Source organism: Sceloporus undulatus, chromosome 7 (assembly GCF_019175285.1).
Source record: "Sceloporus undulatus isolate JIND9_A2432 ecotype Alabama chromosome 7, SceUnd_v1.1, whole genome shotgun sequence".
NCBI lineage: Eukaryota > Metazoa > Chordata > Lepidosauria > Squamata > Phrynosomatidae > Sceloporus > Sceloporus undulatus.
In genome coordinates, this window is record NC_056528.1 from 6,627,576 (window position 1) to 6,649,340 (window position 21,765).

Below are 21,765 nucleotides of genomic sequence, written 5' to 3' on the forward strand. Positions count from 1 at the left end.
AGAAAATGCTGTAACGGAAACACAGTTTGGGCCGACTTAGGCCACGGCTTGCGATTCCTGTTGTCGGCAAAGGAGGACATCTGCACAGCTTGCGTTCTCAGGCCAAGGATGGGCTCTTGAATCTGCGTTGCAAACTCCGAAGTCTTAGTAAAGGAGGGGTTGCCACAGTGCAGAGCGACTGCCTTTCGCTCCTTTGATATTAGCGGCTGGAGGGTTGCATAGCAAATTATTCCATTTCTAGTTGAGATCATCCTTGCTAAGGATAAGCCAATGGAAGGGGAGGAAATGTGGGAGGAAAGTGGCCAAGGTATTGCATCAAATCTGTAGTGGCGCAGCAGCCTGAGTAACCTGAAGCCAGCCAGTGCATTTCATGGCTCAGTACTGTACATGAACCTAGATCTCCCAAGTCCAAATCACGAGCCAGTTCTTTGGAGGTCTCTAAACAGAGGCTGGATGGCCATCTGTCGGGGGTGCTTTGATTGTGAGTTCCTGCATGGCAGGGGTTGGATTGGATGGCCCTTGCGGTCTCTTCCAACTCTATGATTCTATGGACAATCTTGGCTGGGTTCAGCCGATATGGATATGTCAAACTGCTACAGAAAGAGCCCTGGTGAAACAGTAGTTAAATTCCAGTACTTGCAGCCACAAGGTTGTGCGTTCGATCCCTGCAGGGCTCCTAGGATGTCCCAGCCTTCCATCCTTTTGTAGATCCTTAAAATGAATACCCAGCTTTTTGGGGGCAATTGGCGTAAACATTGTAAACCACTTAGAAAGTGCTGAGTACACTGATACAGAATTGTAAACGCTATCGCCATTGCTACACAAACGCTGAGCTCTGTTTCTTGCATCCTATCTTTACCTCCTAAAAACTAGGCCTACTATGTAACTTTTGGCCGAGTGATTGTGAAAGCTTTCCAGATAAGGATGTCTACTAATTTCCTCTTCTTGTTGTTGTTGTTCTGTGATACCAGGAGGCAGATACAGATGACAACCAAGGGACCCTGGACTTCGAGGAGTTCTGTGCGTTCTACAAGATGATGTCCACCCGGCGGGACCTATACCTGCTAATGCTCACCTACAGCAACCACAAGGACTATTTAGATGTGGATGATCTGCGGCGCTTCCTTGACTCTGAGCAGAAGGTACACATTTGAGATCACTGTAAATTTCCCATTGATCACTTGGACTTTTCTAGGGGTTTCTTTAGCTTCATCCTCTCCAAAAAATAGGAGGAGGAAGAGACTACTAGCTTGCTGGACACCAACTTGTGTTTCAGACTCCTTGGTTGTCCTCATCCTTTGATCAACCATCAAATCGTGGAAGGAACCTTGAAGGTAACTAGTCCCAGTCCTTGCCAAGTTAGGAAATGGATTGATGTAGGACTGATAAGGAAGTTCTATGGTCCATTGATGTTGGGTTGTAACTCCCAGCTTTCCCCCCATTGGCTACGCAGGCTAGGACTGCTGGGACTCGTAGTCCAATAACATCTGGATTCCCATCCCTGTTGTGTGGACTCTTAACAGGTGGTGATTTAAAAATCTTTACAGAATTCACCACCTTTAACAAGTCTACCATTGTTCAACAGCTCATACCAAGAAGGCATTCCCCTGAAAGTTGACCACTTTCCTCGTTTCCCATTTTCATGCGTTCTAGAAAATTGAACCTAGCCATTTGCAAATAGAAGTGACTGAGTGACTTCCAGACTGATACAAGACATCCAGCCCTTCTTTGTATCTGCGGCCTAAAAAGACATGACACAAAAGGCAGAAGGGATGAGAGGAGAATGAAAATCAGGCAAAACACAAGGCACTGATTCTTATTCCAGGATGGATGCTACATTGTTCTTATAGCTTCTTATAAGAATGTTCTTACATACAGGAGGAAAGGGTTAGTCCTGAATCCTGTTGGTAGTCCCAGGCAGAGTAGACCCATTGGGTCAACCGTTCAGGGGTAAAACAACACTTATGTAAATCCCACTGATGGAGTATTTCTACTGTAGTCGGAACTAGCAGTTGAGTTGAGGCCCAGATCTATTATCATGGAACCATGCAAAGCAAGGACCACATATTCTTGGGGTCTGATCTTGCTGGGTCATAGGCCTAGTCATCTTTCTACCATCCCTTCATGGCCACCTAAGAGACACTCGGCCCATAGCTCCCGTTTACCAAAAGGCCATAGCATCCTTTGTTGCGTTGTTGTTGGTTGCTGTCAAGTAAACTTGGATGTGTGCGAATAAGAGACCTCCAAGTCACCCTGTTGTCGACTGTGCTGCTAAGGTCTTGCAAACTCAGGGCTATGGTTTCCTTGATCATGTCTATCTGCTATAATGTGGTCTTCCTCTTTTCGTAATGCTTTCTAACTTGCCAAGCATTGTTGTCTCTTCTAGTGAGTCATGTCTTCTCATAATGTGTCCGAAGTACTACAGTCTCAGTCTAGTCATCTTGGCTTCTAGGAAGAGTTCATGTCTCGATTTTTCTTGTATCCATTTATTTGCCATTTTGGTATCTCTCAAACTCTCCTCCAGCAACAAATTTCCAATGAGTTGAGTGTCTTCATGTCGACTTTGTTCACTATCCAGCTTTCACAACCATACACTTGTTGTTATGTGCCTTCGAGTCATTTTTGACTTCAGGGGTCCCTAAGGTGGCAAATTTCTTCAGAGCATGTTCGCCATTGCCATCCTCTGAGGCCGAGAGAGTGTGACTTGCCCAAGGCCATCAATGGGTTTACATGGCCAAGTTAGGATTTGAATCCTGGTCTCCAGAGTCATAGTCCAATGCTCAAACCAATACACCATGATGGCTTACACAACTATTCATACAAATAGTAAATATGATTACATTTGCCCCTTGGAACTCAAGGGGCATCCGTTCCAGCCCTCCTCCTTGCAAGGTTGAAAACTCGTGCATGTTCAAGCCCCATAGGCTTGAATGGGGCGCATGCATACAGAGCGCGCACCATGGGCATGCACCCCATTACGGTTAATGGTGCTCGCCCCTCTGCGGATTTTCAAGACTTGGAGGGGCGGCTGTACATGGACAATTCGGACTTTGATATTCAATGATATATCTTTACACTTGAGGCTCTTGTTCTTTCATAGGTCCAAAACACACTGCAGAAATAATCCAGTTCAAGATCACTTTAACTGCCCTGGCTTAATACTAGGGAATTCTGGGCACTGTAGCTTTGCAAGACATTGCGCCTTCTCTGTCAGAGAGCTCTGGTGCCACCATAAACTACAATTCCCAGGATTCCCTAGCACTGAACTTGGTGAGTTAAAGTGGTGTCAAACTGGATTATTTCTGCAGTGTGCTTTGGACCTTAGTTGCTCTTCCAAGTTCTAGTCTTCTGATTTATTGACTATAGTCTCCATTTCGATGGAGAAAGAAGCCCAAGATATGGACAATCTTGTACTATTTCTTCATGTTGAAACGTCAGGTCTATGCATAAAGTGACATTGCCTCTCCTGAAATGCGCATCGAACACGAACGTCTTCTGTGTAAACAAGGTCACCTTTAATGATCTGGGAAGTGATCCAAACATTTGCAGATAAACAGATCATGATCTTGAAGGTCTGATTTTTAAAAAGATCTTGCTATTTGATGGAAGCATAAGCATTATTTTAGTCTCTTGGGTTTCCCCAGTTGCATAGTTGCATTTGGACAAGCCGGCTTGTCCTTTTCATAACACCAGCGACAGCCAGCGATGCATTATGGAAATGAAAAAATGTCATCATTTATTTGGGATATCTTTTATCACCGAGAGAAAGGGCTGTTTTACAAAACAGGGGTGGAAAAAGGAGGTTTATTAGATTTCCATTTTCCTATGTTTGGATTAGCTTAGATAGGTAATGAAACAAAGTGCATCTTGGTTTCGAACAAACGTTTCCGAGAGCTGTGATGTGCTTTTGGCGATGAAAAATATGTACAAAGCAATGCTCGCTTTTTGAAAACGACACAGAACTGAAATGCACCTGTTTTTAAATGTGCACCCAACTTTGGTCAATGGGAAGAGGTGCACCAAATGTAAAGAGATTAATATGCCCCCACATACTCATGTGAATGTATATCTCCAATTCTGGCTTGCATGTCTGTATTTATGGGTATTTGTATACTTAACCAGTGTGGCCTAGTGGTTTGAGTGTTGGACTAAAGCTCTGGAGACCAGGGTTCGGTTCCTGCTCAGCATAGAAACCCACTGGGTGACCTTGTGCAAGTCACACTCTCTCAGCCTTGGGGAAAGCAATGGCAAACTTCATCTGAGCAACTCTTGCCAAGTAAAACCCCATGATGAAAACTTCATGGTAGTCTTAGGGTCGCCACATGTCGGAAAGGACTTGAAAGCACACAACAACAACAACAACAACAACGCCAAATGGTGACTTGGAAGCACATGCACACAGACACACTTCTTGCAAGCTACTCAAATACTGGAGATTTAAAAGATGGAACCACTGCCGTATCGCTCAGTTCGGATCAATCTCTGATCCAAAGGGTTTTTCTTTGTCAGGTTGCCACTGTCACCTGAGAGCCGCTGGCATTCTTCTTAATCCTTTCATAAAACCTTGCTTCCTTACAGCCCTTAGTGTTGACAAGCTGCTTTCCCCCTAATAAAACACTGGGTTCCCGCACATGCTCCTGCCCGGAAGGTACTGATGCGCTGTCAATTGAATGGCAGTAAACTCATCTCGCAACTCTCCATTGTGATGTATGCCTAGCGCTACCAGAGTAATGGTTTTCTTCTTTCCATCTTGGGAAGACGGAAAGTGCAAAGTTTCACAGCTTTGGCGCATCCACCTATAAGATCAAGGCTGCAAATGAAAGGTGGCAGGTCATGTTTCCTTTGCAGAGCAAAACCTAACTGCTGTCATGCCTCTGGCGGGAATAAAGTAACACATACCATATACAAACTCTCTCTAGTCCTGCATCTCTCTAGTCATGCCCTGCATTGGCATGAATCAATTCACAATAAGGACACCAGCTATTTTGTGGCTTCCCTCCTCTTCCATCCAGAGCATAGACTGAACATGACTTTGGCGTGTTTGATATGTTTGTTGTATTAATTTTTAACTCGCCTTTCTGCATGGCATAGTGGCTTGAGCACTGAGTTGAGATTTACTCAAGGGTAGTTAACCCCAAAAGGTACTTTTGAGTGTTGGACTATGACTCTGGAAGCCAGGGTTTGATTTCCATCTTGGCCATGAAACCCACTGGGTAACCTTGGGCAAGTCGCACTCTCTCAGCCTCAGGGGAAGGCAGTGAGAAGCTTCCTCAGAACTAAACTTGCGCATATATATATATATATATATATATATGGTGCCTATATATGTGTGTGTATGAATGTGTGTGTATCATGACCCTAAGGAGAACCTATCACTGGTGTTCATGTGTATGCGTGTGCATGCGCATATATATATATATATATATATATATATATATATATATATGAATCATAGAACCCTAGAGTTGGAAGAGACCCAAGGGCCATCCAGTCCAACCCCATTCTGCCATGCAGGAACTCTCCATCAAAGCCTCCCTGACAGATGGCCATCCAGCCTCTATTTAAAGACCTCCAATATACATAGGTCTCATAGCTATAGGGGATGAAATGGCTCATGCTTGTACGCTTTAGGTTTCTTTGGCCCAAACAGACAGGCCAAAATAAAGCTGCTCCGGGTCACTTTGGAGGTATGCTGTTTAAATGAAGCATGTGTCTTAAGAGGCCAGAAGCTGCACCAAAGCCACACTCCAGGCCTAAGGACTGGTGCGCAGCTTTGGCGCAGTTTCTGGCCTCCTAAGATGCATGCATCATTTAAACAGCGTACCTCCAAAGTGACCCGAAGCAGCTTTATTTGGGCCTGTCTGTTTGGGCCCTTTGTTGGCTTCTGCAATATGTCACCTTGGAGAGTCCTTCTTCTATAAGCCTCGCCTGAGATGGGAGAATACACCCCAATGCAGGATCCCCATATAGCCAATACAGTTGATTTTGATTATTGATCAGAAACAGTCTGGGTAGAAATAGTTTGGGTACCCAATTCTACCAATGGCTGTGATGATGCCAACCCCCACTGGCAAAGGGGCTGGGATGCTTTTCCTGCTGTGCACCATCTGCTTTGCTATTAACCATCAATAAAGCTTAGGTTATAGCAGTAACACATTTCAGTTTTTGCCACTGAAAGAACTTTTGGGGGAGGCCCGGAACAACATTGAGTTCCCGCAGAAGAGATTTTGCTTTTATAAGGTCAAGTGGGGAGAGACTTCATAAAATTGAACCTTCTGTATTCTTATATGTGTCCCCTTTTTTTGGAGACATTTCTGCTCCAAATTTCCTCGCCCGCTCTCCCCGAAGTAACTCTCCATCTGCTTTTTCACGGTCTGCTGGAGATTTCAAATATGTCCTTTGCAGAGATGATCATCTTATCTGTGCCCACTGTTTCTCTAAACGAGTTAGCATTGGTTTCTGTGTCACTGGCTTATTGATCCCCCCTTCGATGGCGGGAGGGAGGCGAAAACAAATACAGTGGTTGCTGCATGGTTTGGTCTGCCTGCATAATTGGCGGGACAAAGACGAGGTGGATTTAGTCCCTGCCTACCATGAATCAGAAATGGAGGCAGCAATCCTCCTAGTTTGCTCCAGCTCAGAAGGATAGTGCATTTTGCTCAGCCTACATTATTGACAGGACCAACTCTAATTCCCGCTACCTGGACTAATTCCGAAATCGATATACAGTTATCGTCAGACTTCGTGTCGGAAGCAAAATGGCACCAAGACTTGTGTCCAGTAATTAGAGAGATTCAGCTCCAGAGAGTATGTCTGCCCTTTGATTTCACCTCCCTGCTTCTTCCATTGCTCCGTCTACTCAAGCCTTTTTGAGTCTTTCCTGCCTGCAGAGGTCGCTCCCTTCTTCTCCCAAGAGTTACCCAGGCTGCATCTGCACTGCAGAAATAATCTGGTTTGACACCACTTTAACTGCCATGGTTCCATGCTGGAGAATTCTGGGATCTGTAGTTTGTTGTGGCACTAGAGGTCTGTTGTCCACTCTTTCCTTTCCCCCACGCCTTCATTGCTCAGTTATCTTGGTCTGTGAGCAAAATTAATGCATTATTTCTTGAATCAGTCCTTCCTTCCTTCCTTCCTTCCTTCCTTCCTTCCTTCCTTCCTTCCTTCCCTATCTATCTATCTATCTATCCATCCATCCTCCCTCCCTCCCTCCCTTCACTATCTATCCTTCTTTTACTATCTATCCTTTTCCACCTTCATTACTCAGTTATCTTGGTCTGTGACCAGAATAAATACATTGTTCCTTCAATCAGTCCTTCCTTCCTTCCTTTCTTCCTATCTGTCCTTTCCCACCACGCATTCATTACTCAGTTATCTTGGTCTGTGACCAAACTAAATGCATTATTCATTGAATCATTCCTTCCTTCATTCCTTTACTACAAGGACGTAGCCAGGATTTTGGGAAGGGGGGGGGTCAAGACTAAGTGCCACCATTTTGAGAGGCTAAGAGCCCCCCCCCCCGACACAAAAAGAGGGTCGAGTGTTTACCCTCGACACTTTGATGGCACCACTTTAACTTCCGTTATGGCTTCGTGCTATGGAATCTTGGGAACTGTAGTTGAGTCATCTGTCAGGTGCCACAACAAACTACTAATCCCAGCATTTCACAACATGGAGCCAAGTGCAGTTAAAGTGGCATCAAACTGGATTATTTTTTCAGTGCAGATGCAAACTGAGTCCTTCCTCTGAAGGTGTTTACATCAGATAAATTCAGCTCGATAAAGCAAAGTGCAGCTGCTCAAGCAATGAGCGGCAGCCACTCTATTCATGCTCAGAGACACTCTGCTCATGCTTTGAGACACTGTATTCCAACATCTGAGCTGAGCTACGAACCCAGGCTGCATCCACACATTTCATTCCCACTTCCAAGAGGGATTTTTAATTTTGAGATACACACACACACACCCCTTTTAATTCCAAGACCTATCTATCTATCTATCTATCTACCATAATTTTTAATTCCAAGCCATTATACGTTCCTTACTTTTTATATTAAACAAACCCTTTTAAGAGAATCCTATTTTGGGAGAAAAGCAGGGTATAAAATCAATCAATAAAAAATTATAGTGCAATAGTCCATTGGTGCATGGCTTACATTATAAGACTTTATACCTTTATACATTTAAAAACTATTAAAATCACAGTAGGCTCAGAGTGCTACAGAATCATGGAATCATAGAGTTAGAAGAGACCCCTAGAAGGGCCCTGATCCAGTCCAACCCCATTCTGCCATGCAGGAACTCCCAGTCAAAGCATCCTCAACAAATTATGTAATGGAGGTGTCCATCTGCATTGCAGAAAGATATACTATAGATTAATGCTATGGAAAATCACCACCTTGAGTCTGTATATTGGGAGAAAGGCGGGATATAAGAAAATAACAACAACAACAATATCTGGGTATTGTAGTTTTGTGAGACATTTAGCCTTCTTTGTCAGGGCCATCCAGTTCAACCCCATTCTGCCATGCAGGAACTCTCCATCAAAGCATCCCCATTGACATGCTGAAAAAGGGCCAGCTAACTGTATTTTATTCTATTTGTCTTTTAAAAAGAGAAAAAACAAGGCTGGAAGGAAGCCTCTTGCCTTTCTGCATCACAGACCCTCCTCTTTTTTGTTGTTGCAAAAATCCAGAAATGACTGTTTTTGAAAACTTGAGTCCATTCTCAGGAGAAATGTCCAGAGTAGAGTCTGAGTCCCCTTTCTCTGGACTTCCAAAACCCCAAACTGACCCTGAGAGCATCTGGTCTGACCCCCAACTCAAGGAAACTTGGAAATCCTGAAGGTTTAGATCAATGACTGAATTATTGAATTATACAAGGAATAGTGGTCTCAGGGTTTTGCTGAAGCTCAGTGTGCAGAAGCACAACATTATTTTAAAAATATAGTGCATTAAATTACCTTCAGTCTATGTCTATGAGATGCATATAAGACATACATGGATCCCATCTCCCAGTATAATATCCCATTAGACATAATACTGTATATCAATATACCCAAATCTGAAAAACTCCAAAATCCAAAATACATCTAATCCTCAGCATTTTGGGTAAGGGATATTATTATTATTATTATCAGACTATATTGTACATGGATATAACAGCTAAAAGTTAGAAGTCACCTTTTTCTTCTTTTCTTCAGTTCTCCCTGAGGGAGGAAGGGGGGGAGGAGGAGGAGGAGGAGTGGAAGCCGGACTCTGAAGGAAACGAAAGCGAGTCACAGGGACTCCCTCCCTCTCTCCCTCCCCCCTCCCTCTCTCTCTCTCTCTCTCTGAGCTTGGCGTTCAAGCTCCTTCCTCCTCCCTCCTCCCTCCCCCCTCCATTAATGAGGAGAGGGAAAAGAGGAACTTTTTGTTTTGTCTTTCCTCTGTCCCTTGCCGTGGTTTTAATGGAGGGGAGGGGGAGGAAGGAGCTTGAACGCCCCAGGGCCTGATGGGGGGGGTTCCGACCCCCCAACCCCCCCCCGGCTACGTCCTGTTATATATCTGCCCTTACCCACCACACATTCATTGATCAGTATCTTGGTATGTTACAAAAATAAATGCATTATTCATTGAATCAGTCCTCTCTCCCTCCTTTCGTCCAAAAAAAAACTATCTATCCTTTCCCGCCACACCTCCATTGCTCAGTTATCTTTGTCTGTGGCCAAAATAAATGCACCACTCATTGATTTTGTCCTTCCTTCCTTCCTTCCTTCCTTCCTTCCTTCCTTCCTTCCCTACTATTACTCTATTACTGACATCACTTTAATGTTTGGCTTCTCCTTTGGTTTTGTATCTGCAACTTCGACTTCCGTACTTATAATTTCAAGTTTCGCTGCAGAATGAAAGACCCTTAGCAAACCTTACCCACGATTCACACTTTCATTTATGCAATTCCTAGAGGCATTCCCAGAAGAATTGATGAGTTTTATGTATCTCATTTACCGGCATAACAGTATCCCTTGATAACAATTGATCAACTTTAAATTTTGGATGAGGAAACTTGATTCCTAAAGAATAATATCTGGTTTTATAATTTTACGTTAATTTTACCTGATTTGTTCGATCGATACGTCTGATCGGTTGAATATTAATAAATAAAATAATAATAATAATAATAATAATAATAATAGACAATCGAGGCGGCTTACGATTAAAAATCCATCCAATACAAAATGTCCCAATATTCCTTCCCTCCCCTAAAACATCAGTTAAACATGTAAAGCATTAAAATAATGCACTAAAATATGGAGCTGCAGAGTATTCAATAAGAGGCCGGGTTTGCTAATCAGGAAATCAATTGATTGATTGATTGATTGATTGATTTCTGCAGAGGTCAGACTGAAACATGTTGATGGGAAGATACGGTATCCATTGGGACGCCTGATTCTGATCAAAAGTGACATTGATCGGTAGCAATGAGAATCTCATTGGGTGACTGGGAAGCGGAGGAGGATAGAAAGCAGTCCATTTGCAGAATGAATAGAGAGGAAACAACTAGAAACACACATTGTTGAATGGAGAGTTTGTTCATATCTCCATCTCTGATCTTCCCCTCCAGATGTGCAGCGTAAACAAGGACCATTGCCTGGAAATTATCAATCAATTCGAACCCTGCCCAGAGAATCGGAAACAAGGAGCGCTTGGGATTGACGGTAAGATTCTCGTCTTGCTTTTCCTGGCAGAGAAGAGTGGATGTGAGATGCTTTCATGGCCAGCATCCATAGTTTTATGTGGGTTGATGCCAGCCACAGATGCCGGCGAAACGTCAGGAATAAACTCTTCCAGAATACGGCCAGATAGGTCGAAAAACCTATGCAAAACTATGAGATGCTTTAACTGACTATTATCTGATGTTAGCCTCCACCCAAAATGGACACCTTTCTTGATCCTGCTTAATTTATCGCTAGGCTAGATGATGATATTTGGAGGAATCTCAAAATATATATCGCGGGGATGGAGGATCGCTTTGGAAGCTATGTTAGCCATGGAGCAAAACGCTGCCAAAATGCAAAAAGTCCATTGCGGCGTTTCCTTTATTAGGCCAAGCGGAAATGCAAAATACATTACGCAGGCTTCTTCAACAGGCATGGATGTTCAGAGTTAAAAGTCCAATTTTGCTGGCCTCGAGGCAAGTGAGACACAAAAGCAAAGCAAAGCCATGGAGCAATGGAGTTTTTCCTCTTCCATTGAGATTTGGTCCCTATCTGCCCTATGCAAGGCTCCTTTGTAGGCAGAATACAGAGGGTCCCTTGAGAAGCATCTGTGCCGACGCTTTTGGAAAAGTTCAAATGTGCCCATGATAGCCGGTTTCAAATTGCTTTGCCTCAGTTGGAGATGAACGTTTCAGAGAGTAAATCCCAGTGCAATCTAGTCCAGGGTTGGAGAAATCTATTCATTTCATATTCTCTTGCATTTGGGTTTCGTATTCTCTTGCATTTGAATTTTTTGAACCTCGCGTTCTTTCCATCCTTGATCGTTTTTGATCAACTATTAAAACACTCTTTTGCGCTAGAGAAATCCAATAGAGATTTGGAGAAGACCTTGGCTGTTTCCATGCTGCAGAATTAAAGCGGTTTGACGCCAGTTTAATGTCTGTGATGACAAGATCCTGGGAGTTGTAGTTTGAGGAGACAGCAGAGCTCTTTAATGGTCCAGGTTGAGTACCTCACCAAACTACAGGTCCCAGAACTGGACCCAGTATTCCAGGTGGGGCCTGACCAGAGCAGAATAGAGTGGCTCTATTACTTCCCTTGATCTAGACACTATACTTCTATTGATGCAGCCTAGAATCGCATTGGCCTTGTTAGCTGCCGCATCGCACTGTTGACTCATGTTCAACTTGTGGTCTACTTGGACTTCTAGATCCTTTTCACACGTAGTTTCATTCAGCCAGGTGTCCTCCATTTGTTTCCATCTCTCTGAAGCTCCAAATAGGGCTGATGGAAGGAGGGAGTAAAACCATGAACTATATTTTTATCTTCCTTCTGGTAAGACTTTTTGGGCCGTCTTTTAATAAACTGAAACTGCAACTTAACACAAACGCCTTCAACGGCAATTTGGTATCAACCCGCTTCTGTTGCAAAAACATTTGAGCTGGATGTTTTGGCTTATTAACACAGAATTAAATGTGTTACATCTTTTCTACTCGCTTTATATTTCTAACTCCCCCAGTTTTGCCCACCCTCCCAGTTTGTTACGCAAGATACAAAACTGTGTCAGCACCATTCTTTGGGAACATCCCCGAAGAAGCTGTCACACTGTTTCCCTCAAATCGAGGTTGAAAATGCTGGCTTTCTCTTGGCAGAACCCACCGTAATTACGATTTTCTTTCTCCGCGTTCATTATTTTGAAGCCGACGGGCAAAGTTGCAACTCTTACTAATTAAATGTGGCAGTATTTGTTTCTGTTTTTCCCTCCTTCTTCAGCGCCTCCGAAAGATGTGGCACCATTTGCTCTTGAGTTGTTAGCAGAGCTTTATTTGTTTCATCAACAATAGGGAACAGATGGATTTGTCTTGCTGTTTCGGCAAGGGTAGCGCACCTAACGGTTTGGTCCATCTCTTGGCTGTTTCTGTGCAACGTGGGTCCACGAATATTGGACAGGAGGTCAAGCATATAATGGGCCCTTAGTATCTGCTGAGGTTTGGTTCCAGGAGCCTCCCGTTGATACCAAAATCCAAGGATGCTCAAGTCTCATTATATGCCACGGCTTGGTAAGAAGGTGTCCCTTCTATAAAAAGCCAAAAGCAAAGGCCTGTTACAGACTGCCAAACTAAAGCTGCTTTGGGTCTCTTTGGAGGTATGCTGTTTAAATGATGCATGGGTCCTAAGAGTCCAGAGGTTGCGCCAAAGCCACACTCCATTCCTAAGCACTGGAGTGCAGCTTTGGTGCAGCTTCCAGATTCTTAGGACCCATGCATCATTTAAACAGCACACTTCCAAAGAGACCCCAAGCAGCTTTATTATGGCAGTCTGTAACAGGCCAAAGTTTGCTATTTGGAATGTATACTTGTTTTGAATATTTTCAAGGTGTGGATGCTTGAATGCGTAGATCAGGAATCAATGGATATGGAGGGCCAACTGTATTTTCCTTGCACAGTGTCATTTAAAGTACAGCGGGCCCTTGGTATCCGCTGAGGTTTGGTTCCAGGACCCCCTTTGGATACCAAAATCCATAGATGCTCAAGTCCCATTATAGACCATGGCTTCGTAGAATGGTGTCCCTTCTATAAATGGGCAAAAGCAAGGTTTATTGTTTGGGATTTAGATTTGTTTTGAATATATTTCAAGCTGTGGTTCACATCTGTAATGATAACGCTACTTATTGGTTGTAAGTTGAGGGAGACGGAAGATCTCATATCTTTTTCTCAATCGTGAAACTGAAAACTTCACAATGATGTTCATATTTGTCGTTGTTGCATGCCTTCAAGTAATTTCTGACTTATGGCACCGCTATGGTGACCCTATTATGGGGTTTTCTGGGGCTGAGAGTGTGTGACCCACACAAGGCTGAGCCGGGAATTGAAACCTGGTCTCCAGTCATAGTCTGGTGTGCGCACCACTATGCTATGCTGGCTCTAATTTTTATGTTGCTGTTGTTGTTGCTGTGTGCCTTCCAGTTGTTTCTGATTCATGGCAACCCTAATCATCATGGGGTTTTCTCGGCAAGATTTGTTCAGAGGAGGTTTGCCCTTGCTTTCCCCTCACAGGAGGCTGAGAGAGTGTGACTTGCCCAAGGTGGGTTTCATGGCCAAGCTGAGGATCGAACCCTGGTCTCCAGAGTCATAATCCAACACCCAAACTACTCCGCCATGCTGGCGCTCTCATTTTTATGTACTGATGTTAAAAATGGACGTCTTGTAAATGGTGAGATGTATGCGCCTGCAAACATCAATGATACACACACACACATATATATTTAACCTCAAACCCCCAAGGTGAAAACACAGCGATGCGTTTCAGGTCTGGTTGCTAGGAACACAAAAATTGACGAAGCTGTTACAGTCCAAGAGCAGTCGCAAAGTCAAACAGCCAAAATAATAATATTAATAATAACATTCTTAGGAAAGATTAAGAAATATCTGGGCCAAGTGGAAGAGACGAGAGTCCAAAGGGGCGGCTCACCCGGCTGAACAAGGAAAAGTCAATAGGTAATCATTAGGAAAGACCCGACGATGGAGTTTAAAAGCTTCTGCCTGGCTTTCCGGAGAGGGCTGAGAAATCGCATTAGAGGAAGCTTTTGGCTTCCTAGCCTCCTTTTGAAAGGTTTTGCCTGATTGAAATCCACCCATTTCTCCCCCTGAGTGAGACCAAAGTTTCAGTAGCTTAATAAAGGACTGGACTTGCTTTGTTCCATCGGACAAGTAAGATCTCGCATCCGAAGCCCAGACCTCTCCGAAAGCTGCCTGGCTTTAATTAATTCTCTCCGGACCTGTCTGGCTGAAATGTCATGGATGGAGTGGAGGAGCACATTTTCATGCTGCATTTGCTGATCATGGGTTGTAGTAAAGAAAATGTCGAGCATCCCTTCCCTTATGGGTAATGGGGATGAAGGAGGATGCTCTGGCCTTTTGGTTTGCCTTTTGGAGAATCATAGGCCTGTTACAGACTGCCAAAATAAAGCTGCTTCGGGTCTCTCTGGAGATATGCTATTTAAATGATACATGGGTCCTAAGAGTCCGGAGGTCGCGCCAAAGCCACACTCCATTCCTAAGCACTGGAGTGCAGCTTTTGGTGCAGCTTCCGGATTCTTAGGATGCACGCATCATTTAAACAGCACACCTCCAAAGAGACCCAAAGCAGCTTTATTTTGGCAGTCTGTAACAGGCCATAGACTCCTAGAGTTGGAAGAGACCCCAAGGGCCATCCAGTCCAACCCCTTTCTGCCATGCAAGAGCTCTCAATCAAAGCATCCCCATTGACAGATGGCCATCCAGCCTCTGTTTGAAGACCTCCAAAGAAGGAGACTCCACTACACTCCATTGAGGGAGTGTGTTCCACTGTCGAACAGCCCTTACTCTCAGGAAGGTCCTCCTAATGTTGAGCTGGAATCTCTTTTCCTGGAGCTTGCATTCATTGTTCCAGGTCCTGTTCTCTGGAGCAACAGAAAACAAGCTTGCTCCCTCCTCAATATGGTATCCTTTCAAGTATTTATCATATCATATCATATCATATCATATCACCTCTTAACTTTCTCTTCTATGATGCTATGATTCCGTCTTTCAAAAGTATTACTCATTTCATCAAAGTAGGCCATTTTGAGCCACGGAAATGAAGTCTTGAGGAAAATAATAATAATTCATATGCTGCAAATAATTGATCAGATTGGAATTTGATCAATTAAAGAGCTTTCCTTGGTCATCTGGAGTGGCAAATCTTTCTTTCTTTCTTAAATGATTATTTCTAATATCGGTACTTATTAAAAATGGGGATGGCAGGTGTCTACAGTGCTGTGGTGTGTGCCTCTTCTAAGACTGCAATGTGAATTTCGGCATGGATGCCTTTCATCTAACAGTAAATGATTATAATTGCTCCAAGCAGTTCAGTAATAATGCTCATTACTTTCCATAAATACCTTTCCACTAAGAAACTTAAAAGTGGCATGCATTTCTCCATCACATTTTCTCTGCACAGCACCTCTGGGATACTGTATATATTAGCTGGAGAAATATGAGGTCACCCAGTGTTGACATGAGTCAAAAGTGCGACACGGCAGCTAAAAGAGCCAATGCAATTCTAAGCTGCATCAATAAAAGTAATAGTAATCAAGGGAAGTCATAGTGCCACTCTATTCTGCTTTGGTCAGGCCCCACCTGGAATATTGTGTCCAGTTCTGGCACCACAATTCAAAAAGGACATTGAGAAACTGGAGGCATGCGTCCAAAGGAGGGTGACTAAAATGGTGAAGGGTCTGGAAACCATGTCCTATGAGGAAAGGCTTAGGGAGCTGGGGATGTTTAGTCTGGAGAAGAGAAGGTTAAGAGGGCCATGATAGTCATGTTTAAATACTTGAAGGGATGCCATATTGAGGATGGAACAAGTTTGTTTTCTGCTTCTTCAAAGATGAGGAGATGGAGCAATGGATTCAGACTAAGATGCTCCTTTAATGCGTGGTGGAGTCTCCTTCCTTGGAGGATTTTAAACAGAGGTTGGATGACCATCTGTTGAGAGTGCATGGATTGTGTCTTCCTGCATTGTAGGGGGGTTAGACCTGATGACTTTTGGGGTCTCTTCCAACTCTAAGATTCTGTGACCTTCATGACCAAGTGCAACTCTGAATGCAAGGCTCCCCAATTTGAGTCCAGCTCTCTGACCACAGCACCACACGCCACACTGACAGTAAGGGCTGTTCGACAGTGGAACACACTCTCTCAGAAAGTGGTGGAGTCTCCTTCCTTGGAGGTCTTTAAGCAGAGGCTGGATGGCCATCTGTCAGAGATGCTTTGATTGAGAGTTCCTGCATGGTAGAATGGGGTTGGACTGGATGGCCTTTCTTGGGGTCTCTTCCAACTCTATGGTTCTATGAGACAATTGACTCAGACTTAAGTTGGGCTTAAGTTCGGGCTGTGTGGTCATGTTCTAGAAGAGTTTATTCCTGGCGTTGCACCAGCATCTGTGGCTAGCATCTTCAGAGAATGCCCTTTAGCATTCCCTGAAGATGCCAGCCACAGATGCTGGCAAAACACCAGGAATAAACTCTTCTGGGAACATGGGCACATAGCTCAAAAAACCCACCAAAAACTATAGACCATAACCTATACCTCAAGCCCTCTGTCTCCCGCATTTGCTATTCCTTCCAAGAAATGCACCCCACCTCCTTTTTTCCTATCAGAGGTTGGCTCCCAGACTTGAGACTCGACTTAAGAGTTGAAGGCAGAGACTTGAATACATCCCCGCCATACACAACAGTATTCAACCAACCTGATCTTCTCCCCACAGGCTTCACCAATTATATGCGCAGCCCTGCTGGGGACATTTTCAACCCAGAGCACTATCAGGTCAACCAAGACATGACTCGTCCTCTGAGCCACTACTTCATCACCTCTTCGCATAACACCTACCTCATGGGGGACCAGCTGATGTCTCAGTCCAGAGTCGACATGTACGCATGGGTTCTCCAGTCTGGATGCCGCTGTGTAGAAGGTATGGATCCTGACACACCCACACACCATTCAGGGATAGCCCTTCTAAGAGATGGGATGAGTTCCTCACCAAAGAGAGCACATTGGGAAGGCCAGAAGATTGCATGAGTGTGCTCATGTGTCCTCAAACACATTGCTAGAAGGCTTCATGACACTTGTCACTGCTTTCAGCTTGGGCCAGATCCACCCCAGTGCCTTGTTTTGAAGTCTTCCCAGGAGGAGACATCAGGTCAGATGCAAACTCTCCTCCTGTAACAAAAGCTAGAGCCAGAAAAGAGCCACCATGTCACTTTGGAACTGCCACCCACCCAACGCTTGCATGTCGTTTTCCTAGTTCAGCAAAGCCTTCATTGATTAAATTGCACAGCTTTTTAGAGAGCCCTGAAGCATTTCTGAGGGTTATTTTTAATCACACTAGTTAGGTTCCATGGGAAAACAGGAGTTGAACTAGATTTAAACCAACCAAACCCCCAGAAAGGCCCAAAGTTTATCACACGATGTTGCAGTTAACGTGAAATAACGCAAAGATAATTCGAACGCAAAGCGGAGAAAACCATCCGCTTTTAACTTTCAGAAAACCCCAAAAGTAAAAAAGCTGCCGTTTTTCTATGCTTTTCGTTCGGATTAAGTTTGCATTATTTCCCTAGTGTGATAAACTAACTGAATTTGCAAGTTTGGTTTAAATTAGAATGTACTTTAAATCGCGTTTAACTCCTATTTTCCCGTGGGATCTCCCCATGTGTGATAAAGCTCTGAAGTGGCTCCAGATGAGAACCAGGGTATGAGCATAGTTGGTGGACATCTTGCACCATTCCTGCATTGCATAGACCCATATGAAAAACATGATACCACCGCCAGAGCATACAGTCATCATGATGCCATGGTGTGGTCCATAGCATCCTTATTTTCTGTGTGGCCCATAGCATCCTTATTTTCATCTACCATCTTTCCAAGCAGAGGTGCTTGCTACTCAGACGCATCTGCCTTAAACTGTTTGTTCCTGGCAGCAGTCTGCAGAGCTGTTGCCAATCTTTGTAACTCTGTTGGGAATGCAAACAGGTTGGGAGAGAAATCTCACAGCTATCTCATACTTTCCTCATATTATTGGGTTGGGGAAGCCAGCAGAGTAGGGGATCCGACTTGTATTTCGAGTCTCAGATCAGAGATAACAACAGGGGATTTTCCCCTCCCGCAGTTTGCTTTTCCATTAAGAAATGTGATGTTTCCACCGAAGACACTTTCCAAAATGTGGAAGGACCACACAGCCCAAATCCAGACCTTCTCAGGCTCAATGTAATACATAATAAAACTTTTTAACCCGCCTCTTGATCAGAAGACAATATGACCCATGGGCCAAAAGTGTCACTCCGTATAAAGAGTTTTGAACCATCAATGATAAACGTAAGACAGCCTCGTGTTTCTCTTATACTGGGCTCCCATGGAGTTAAGAGATAGACAAGTTCACATTTCTAAGTTTCCATTCTGGGAAAGAAAGGTTAGGGTCTATAATCTTCAAAAGTAACTTTCCCAAGTTCTCAGTTACTCCATAACATGCTTTCTTTTTAAACAAATATCGTGGAAATGTACAGGATTTGGATCTGAAATCCCAATGTCTCCTTGTCTCCTCTTGCAGTTGACTGTTGGGACGGTCCAGACGGTGAACCAATTGTCCATCATGGTTACACTCTCACCTCCAAGATCCTTTTTAAAGATGTGATTGAAACCATCAACAAGTATGCCTTCATCAGGAGCGAGTACGTATTTCTATAGGTTCTCCATTTAAATGTCAAACGTAAGAGGGAGGAGCGGGGAAACGTAGTTCATGACAAAACGATGGAAGTTGATGTAGTCGTATGGTTTGTATCATGATGCTGGTGAATTTCGGGAAAGAGGCGGGGATGGGGAAAGCTACCTTCTCCACTTGGGAATTGCCAGTTACTTAATGTGTTAATTGTCATCAGAAGGTTGCCCTCCAGATGAAAAATCCGGCCATTGCAACTTTGAATGTCACAGACATTTGGGTTCAGAGATGACCAATGAAACCAGCGATCTAGAATAGAGTCATAGAAATCCTAGAGTTTGAAGAGACCTCAAGGGCCATCCTGTCTAACCCCATTCTGCCATACAGGAGCACAGAATCAAGGCACCTGCAATAGATGGCCATCCAGCCTCTGTTTAAAAGTGAAGTTGAAGGCTTTCATGGCCAACATCCATAGTTTTGGGTGGGTTTTTTGGGCTGTGTGGCCATGTTCTACAAGAGTTTATTTCTCTGTGGCTGGCATCTTCAGAGAACGCTGGCATAGAAGAAAGTTGGGTGTACTGTATATACTGTGTGACCCTGGGTAGGGAGGAGTGATCTCCATGTTAATCTGTTTATTGCTGTGTTGTTGATGGCCAGGCCTCAGGGTGGGAGGATATGCAAAGACACTAATCCTCTTTGCAGAGTAACATGGAGCTCACTCCTCCCTACTCAGGGTCACACAGTATATATGTACACCCCACTCTCTTCCATGCCAGCATTCTCTGCAGATGCCAGCTACAGATGCTGGTGAAACGTCAGGAATAAACTCTTCTAGAACATGGCCACATAGTCCGAAATACTGTACCCACAAAAAACTCTGTTTGAAAGCTTCCAAAGAAGGAGACTCCACCACTCTCCGAGGGAGCATCTTCCACTGTCGAACAGCTCTTATCATCAGGATATTCTTCCTAATGTTTAGGTGGAATCTGTAAGGTATTCAATTGTATTGTGACCCAAACTGATTATAATCACAACCTTCTTCCCCCCACCCAAAGGGAGGACTAGTGTTAGCCTGGTTCATAATGTTTTCCCCTTGACTTTCCAGAGTCTTAGCAAGTAAGAAGGGTTACCATCTGAAGGGGACTATCTTTCCAACACATGGAAGGCAATGAAGAGGGCTGAAACAGAATGAAACAATAAAATATTAAAATAATCTACAATAGAATAGGCACAGGGCAGTCGATGGGGTAAACATATTCTTGATGACCATAGCAAGGTCCATAGAGGATTTTGTCAGGGTCATGATCAGTAACCGCTTGCGCTGAACATCTAGGCTATGTTTGCTTTTGTGCCACTCCCAGCGACTCACCTTGAATCCTCTTTCTTTCAAAGCCATATTGATGAGCTTCAGACTGTTCCGAACGCCTCCAGCTCCTAAGCCCAGAGAAGCTAAAAATAGATACTGAAAACCCAAAAAAAGCAAGCCTGGGGCTTGGATGATTGGCTTGCGACGTCTGTCCTTTCCAATGTGACGCCGAGAGTTGTTAGACCTACTTAATGACTCTTCTCTGACACAGCGTCCTTTGTCTTGCTTTGCATCCGTCTGGTTTTGTATTCTAGCATTTGGCTAGAAGAGGGCTTAAAGCAAACATCGGACGTCCCAGCCTAAATGAAGGGTACTTCTCATTTTGATCTCCCAAAAGTGGAATTCCAGATTTCATGTTCTGTTTCCCAGAGTGATCCTAGTGCTTCGGGAATGCGCCACTTGCCTTTTGCTCCGTTCCTGGCACACATATTTCAATAGAAGTATAGTGTCTAGATCAAGGGAAGTCATAGTGCTATTCTATTCTGTTTTGGCCAGGCCTCATTTGGAATAAGTCTGTGTCCAGTTCTGGGCCCCACAATTCAAAAAGGATGTTGAGAAACTGGAGCCATGTGTCCAAAGAAGGGCCACCAAAATGGTGAAGGGTCTGGAAACCATGAAGCCCTATGAGAAACGACTTAGGGACCTGGGTGTATTTAGCCTGGAGAAGAGAAGGTTAAGAGGTGATATGATAGCCCTGTTTAAATACTTGAAGGGATGTCATATTGAAAATGGAGCAAGCTTGTTTTCTGCTGCTCCAGAGAATAGGACCCAGAGCAATGGATGCAATGGATGTTTTTAACATAAGAGTTAAAGTACAGTACTTACATTCACCCATGGATAAGTCGACTCAGGTTTTGGGGTCAATTTTTGGACCAAGATTTCTAGACTTATACATTGAATGTATACAGTAATTTAAGAAGTCTTATTTGTGTTCTCTCCATGCGCCAGGTACCCTGTCATTTTGTCCATTGAGAACCACTGCAGCGTGGCCCAGCAGAAGAAGATGGCCCAGTATCTCACCGAAATCCTGGGCGACAAGCTGGACCTGTCTTCAGTGAGCAATGGAGACCCTGGGAAACTGCCTTCGCCGGAGAGTTTGAAAGGGAAAATATTGGTCAAGGTAATTAAATATTAAAAACCCATTCATAATTGCTTCTTAGTTTGAAGAGTTAGGAGGTTGCGCTTCGGCCGTCCATATTGTTCTTTAAAAAAATATTAATCTTATTTATTACCATCCAAAATACAGTGATCCAAAGATTGCAAAAATGCAAATATCATTATGTTCACATTCATATTAATTATTATTATGTATTAATAATTATTAATAATTAATATATTATTAATAATATTAATTATTTGTATTATTAATACAAATGCATTCATGATCTTTTCATTCTTACAATTTCCTAATATGTTTTACCGTTCAACCTTAAATAATTGTTATTTCCATCATCGTAACATATTTACTCACACGA

At 43.6% G+C, this 21,765-nt stretch overlaps 1 protein-coding gene across 3 annotated transcripts in view; it reads left to right on the forward strand.

Moving 5' to 3' along the window:
* The window catches only part of PLCH2 (phospholipase C eta 2), a 239,746-nt gene that overhangs the window by 151,160 nt on the left and 66,821 nt on the right, over positions 1–21,765 (forward strand). For all 3 annotated transcript variants that reach the window (XM_042479267.1, XM_042479268.1, XM_042479269.1), the window contains exons 6-10: positions 972–1,142; positions 10,602–10,695; positions 16,981–17,184; positions 18,817–18,937; positions 21,239–21,410. In XM_042479267.1, the coding sequence (XP_042335201.1) occupies positions 972–1,142; positions 10,602–10,695; positions 16,981–17,184; positions 18,817–18,937; positions 21,239–21,410 (762 nt within the window). The remainder of the gene's footprint in view (positions 1–971; positions 1,143–10,601; positions 10,696–16,980; positions 17,185–18,816; positions 18,938–21,238; positions 21,411–21,765) is intronic.